This window comes from Rhyacophila brunnea, unplaced genomic scaffold (genome assembly GCF_057557595.1).
Source record: "Rhyacophila brunnea isolate RB1 unplaced genomic scaffold, BYU_Rbru_1.0 scaffold_21, whole genome shotgun sequence".
In the NCBI taxonomy this organism is placed as follows: domain Eukaryota; kingdom Metazoa; phylum Arthropoda; class Insecta; order Trichoptera; family Rhyacophilidae; genus Rhyacophila; species Rhyacophila brunnea.
In genome coordinates this window covers 4,823,707-4,829,753 of record NW_028232871.1, presented here as the reverse complement: position 1 = coordinate 4,829,753, position 6,047 = coordinate 4,823,707, and the positions used below count along the sequence as shown (strand labels likewise).

The following is a 6,047-nucleotide window of genomic DNA, read 5'->3' as shown; positions in this document are numbered from 1 at the left end:
ATGCGTTTTTCCATAAATTAAAAATTAGTTAATTTTAAAACCTAAATTTCGATAATAATTCGGCATTTGCGGCTTACTTTCTTTTTATAGAACGTGTATTTAGTTGTATATATTGTTAATATCTAATAAAAGCACTTTTCGAAAAATCGAGGGTTACGCCCTTTTTCCTAAACACAGTCGAATATGTTATCTGGACAGTACGTTGATGAGTCGAACAGCAATTTGTAACAAATTGGAAGTTAAAAATGATCATAACATTTACCGAACGGATAATTTACTATTAGGAGTAGGTATATTAACATAATATTAATTTTAAGAATATCCGGTTTCAAAATTTGTCCACAAAAGCATAGAAAAATATTTTAATAGAGGAAATGATCCGCAAGATTTAACTTACAGAAACGAAAGCAGCGAATAAATTTAGAAGGAAAATAAATATTGGAGAAACAATTATTAAACGGAAAAGCCACAACCATCTACGCCAATGATTAAAGTATTATCAACTAGTATTATTACAATATTAAACAAAAAACTGGCTTATTTTTGATAATCGTTTCTCGAAATCGCTAGGGTTGCTGCCAAAAGTTTGTAAGTGGATGATTTAGGTGTTTAGAGTTAACAATGGATTGTGTGTCTATATTATATAAATATCTATGCCAGAAAAGGTCATTCGATATACTATAGAACATGCACAAAAAGCACATCGAAATTATTCCATTGAGACTTAGCAACTTTTTTTGCTGTAACCCCACGATTTATTACTACACTAATAGAACTTGCCGTTTATAATGATACTAATAATAAAAATACTAAATATTTGCAAAGAAAAATATGATTGTATGTGGGTGTATTTTTTTTTTGATAACTTTTCCATATTAAACTACATACTTCATATTCGAGCATAAAATATCACGTTTTTGTTCCCTACATTTTTAAAAGTAAAACGTTATAAATAAGACACCAAATATCTATTAATTAAGTGATATGTGGATAAATATTAATTATAAAAAGTGAATACTTAATAATAAGTACTTTCAAGATGAAAATGCAATTGCCCGTAAAAGTAGGCGCGGGGTCAGGGGCTGCGTTGGTTTTTGGACTGCTTTTTGGATGGGTGGCATTTCCCAAGATATTGCACAGCCAGATATCGAAGGTAAATTAATTATTTCATTTGTGTTATAAATATTACTTATATCAATTCGTCAATATTTTTTAGGGAATTAAAAAAAGAAATTCAGTTTTTTTCACTTTTTTTGTTTATTGTCAATTCAATTCATTAAAAAAAGGGTTTTTTTTAGATACAGTGAATATTACAAATTATAAATTTAAGACGTTCACAACATGACATTTAAAAAATAAAGAAATAGTATTAAAACAGTGTAAAGAAGAAAGAAATATAATGTGCAGTATCACAAAAATAGTAAAAAAAGTAAATAGGTACAAAAATTATAAAGCATGAAAGCACACCGAATGAGCTAAGTGGAACCTATTTTAAGAATTTATAAAAAAACGCTCACCTACACTCATCCTCACGTAGGTGGAATCAGTGACGTCCCGTGGGGGTAGGCAGATTAAGCATCGCTTGGAGGCGGCAATTACTTGAAGGGCGGCAAATTGAGGAGAATCATTAGGTGTATATAGAAATAGGTATCTTAACATAGTAATAACGGAAATATCTTTCTATTAAAAGATTGAGCTCACTAATTGAAAACAAAATTTATTAATTATTATAAAAGGTTTAACAAGCCTGATTTTTTATCGGGTTCACGATGTCTAGTTTACTTCCGTTGTCCTTGAACGTCACATCGTTGATGACTGGCAATGACACGTACATATTTGCGAATTATATTTGAATTATAGGTATAGCTGCAGAATAATAAGCGATCGAATATATATTGTTTATAAAAATATCAAATTACTTTGCAGTAATATATTCCCAATCCATTTCCAGTTGATAACTCAGCTAGACCAGTAAGTCGATTAGGCGAAATGAGAGACGGTGTATTATTACATCATATCACAGCACATTATACCATTACGGTGTATGAGCTGAATAAACATTTCTCATAGTATTTTCTTACAACTGTAATAACAAATAATATTTCTTTTTGCTACTCAATTTAAAACGCTGACTCTATATTTAGTTCAATATGATTATGTAACAGAATTTTAATGTTAATGTGTTAATTTTTATTGTATAAATAACGAAGAACAATTTATCTCAATGTCACTCGAATCAGAGTACTTAGCTAGTAACTATCATGTATAATATACTATTGTACCGATACGCTGCTAATAAATCTCACCCTGCTAGATCGTAGACTTCGTCATTATCATCATCCTCTACCTACACATCGAACACTACACTAGAGTGACACCAACATAGGTATGTACATACTGACCTAATTAATTTATCCAAATATGTTTACCAGTCATTCGCGAGTTTTGAAAGTTGTCAGGTGTATATTTAAATGTATCTGAAACCATGGACACGCAATATTGTCTGTTGAAGTAGGCATGGCATTTAAATTAGATTTAGTGGTATATATTTTGTTAGTAATGGATCCATACAACACATTTCTTAGATATTGGAGTCATGAAAGGATGATTAAAAATACTGTATAAAAAATGGGCCGGTATTTTGGCGCTGCTTAGGGGCGGGATTTTGTCTATGGACGTCACTGGGTGGAATATATCAACCGAGGAGTATGTAGAGTTTTATCCGTCCTTCAGAATCGGAATCGAGGGTTTTTCTTTTTTTTTATTTACTCTTTTCCAGAATCCGAACATCGGAAGAATCTAATGTACTTATTTATTTTAGTCGTAGGTATTGAAATTTATTAAAAATCTCTAGAATCTCATTAAATTTTTTTGAAAATAAATCTCGAAAAACGAGCATCAAGTTTCTCAACTTTCTACAAGGTTTATTTTTGAGTAGGCAAAACAGTTTATCATAGTTATATGCATACTAATTATAGTATTATTATATTATGTATATTATTTTTACGATCCCATATCCCATATCATAATTATCCCAAATAGATAATTTTGTTATTCATAGTAACTTAAAATTAATGTTACAATGCATTTTTGGTTCTTAGCAATACGTTGAATAAAAATATCGCATTTACGTTTCTCAAAGAAGTAATAAATATATGTCAAAACCACTGTGTTTATCAATTATTATTATTGTAAATTTAAATGTAGGTATCTACCTACATACTTTATTTTTTTTTAAACATAATGTTCATTTTTTCGTTTTTCTTGTGTTTTGTTGATATAACAGGTTTCGTGTAAAACGATTACTATTTCTAAGAATAACATAATAATGTAATCCCTCTAACTTCGTTAATAATTAGTAATAACAGTGTAAGTAATTATTAATCTATTATCATAAGATCAAAATGCATTTTACTTCTAAGTTAACCATATAAGTAGATAGCCGACGAGTCATCCTTCAATCAATTCATGCCTATTATTTATTAATACATACATAATAAGCAATCAGTGTCTAATGAATGGCCACATGCTGTAATTGAAATCACAAATGATTAATTATTAATTATTCTGTTCAATTAGCTGTAGCTGGGGACATTATTAAATTTAACCATGGATGTTGTATCATTTTCTCCTAATTATTAATATTTATTTTCATTTACACTATAATGAATGAAAAATTTAAACTTTCACAATATGGACAATGTAATATTATTATGTAAGAAGCCCAGAGCCAAACTCGCATATCGTCACTGTTCTGGCAGAAGACACTAATTCTAAAAAATGACATATTGAGTTAGTTATACCAAAATGTTCCTTATTTCAAACTTTATCGTCTGGAAACCTTCTTAATAAATAAACAGTTTTTATTTTAAAGTCATCCATTTTACGATTACTTAATAAACTCACATGATAGACCATTTCAAACATTTTAACAACTTCAAAGTCAAATTACTCAAAACTTGTATTCTCCAGTTAGTGTGTTCTGCCAGAACAGAAACGATATTATACAACAATGTTATTGTAATATATATATATAAATAGTACAAATTTATGAAAAGTACTATTCTCTTGATGAAATTTGTTATAAATTATAAATAATTATAAAACATCAGACTGCACGCCATTTTTATTTTGGAACACAACCAAAACATGTCAGCTGTTTGTATTTTGACAGAAATTTGATAGATGGCAGTGTTCATACTGTGGAACATCATTTTGAATTTAATAACAGTAGTATGAGAGATATTTAGAAAGGATGAGTTCTATAATCTAGCATGGAGGGGCGTATGTCAGGCAACATGCATAAAGATGGAAAAAGAATTTAATATGTTATATTATAAGGGAGTAACCAAGAATAATATGCGACGTTAATAATTAGTACGCTTTTCACGGAGATAGACTGGATATTGTATGAATGCGGTAAAATACGAATCTTGCAATTTGAGAATTTTTTTTGATAATTTACAATTTATAATGAATAAATATTATGTACTTGTCTGAAAACAATTAAAAAAAATCGATGTTTTTTTTTTAAATAATTACTAAAATATTAAAGCTCCGAGTTAGTCAAACATATTTTAAGTACAATATAAAAAAATTAATAACTAAATTTGAGGAATAAATATTACCATAAAACAATATGTAATAATAAGATGGGATCTTTTAACAAATTAATACACATTTTATAACATTTTTTTAAAATTGTAAATTAATTTTATCTTTGACTTTAAAATAAAATAATTACAAGATAAAAAGAACTTTTTATATAAGAAGTTTTTAAATTTTCTGTTGAATTATTATGCGCAATATGCTAAAACTTGTACTTGATATGAAGTAAATAAAAAAACAAACAAACAAACAAATATAGAATACTGAAATGTCATTTTGATTTCCATAGTAACGCACGTATATATATATTAATAATTTAGTTGCTAGGACCACCCCCTTAGCAACCAATAATAGTCTTTTACTTTTTACGGATTTTTCTGAAATAACTTTCCATACAAAACAGAATTAACTGAAAATGAATTCAATTATGCTTAAAGATGGCTAAAAGTATTAAAAGAATGCATTGGTATCGTGTTCTGATATATTCTAAAAGCTTCAAATGTCTAGCTAGTCGGGAAGTTAATTAAAAATCGATTGCAAGATTTGTACTGGACAAACAACCACCGGACAAACAAGAATACAAGCTAATAAAAACGTTGTAAAATAGTTTTATTTTTAATGCTTTCAGATATTTATTAAGTAATTAATACAGTTTAACTTATTACTTAGTATTAAAAAAATTTCTCAAATTGCAAGCTTCATATTTTTCCGCTAGGTGCCTCAGGTAGGTAGAGGATTCGCCTTAATTTCGTCGTGCTTATGTATATATGGAAATCGCAGTGGCAGGATTCCAATGCATATTAATTCCACTCCACACCAATCAAAAATGTTTTTCTAATTTTTATGTTTCTCTGGTCATGTATACCATTAAAATATGATCGATTTTTATACTTACCATTATATTACAATGAAACTTATGGAGGCTTTGTTAATATTATGTCTAAAAAAGCGAAATAACAAAATCTTAAGTTGACTTTGGCATATATTTCTAAGAGAGAAAGCTGTAACAGTAGATTATCTTGATACTGTATTGAAATATATAATATATATCTACATATTTACTCTATTACAATATTATTGATGATGTACAAAAATAAGTTTAATGTGTATCGCACCCAGGGCTCGAAATGGATCCGACATTATCACTCCGTCTTCTATAAAAATTAATTGAAATCACTAACATTGTTCATATTTTTTTTCAATTTTATATGAAACTTGTCGCGGATTCATGTTGAAATAAATACTATTTATGAAGTGACAACATATGCATGTCACAAATTATTCCATTATACCCATCTAACCTAGATAGATATATATTGTTTTAAAAAAATCAAACACACTTGGTTTCATTATAGTAATTATGTAAATTCATTGATATTTTTGATAATTAATCGAGTTTTCCGGTTGGTATTTTTTCATTTCGAGCGCTGATTGCACTC

General features: G+C 28.3%; 1 protein-coding gene across 1 annotated transcript in view; it reads left to right on the top strand.

Annotated features, from left to right (window-relative positions):
- The first annotated feature begins 1,039 nt into the window (after window positions 1-1,039).
- Window positions 1,040-6,047, top strand: part of LOC147070623 (sensory neuron membrane protein 1-like) — a 28,531-nt gene continuing 23,523 nt past the window's right edge. The window contains exon 1 of the mRNA XM_085949222.1: window positions 1,040-1,153. Coding sequence (XP_085805348.1) covers window positions 1,040-1,153 — 114 coding nt within the window. The remainder of the gene's footprint in view (window positions 1,154-6,047) is intronic.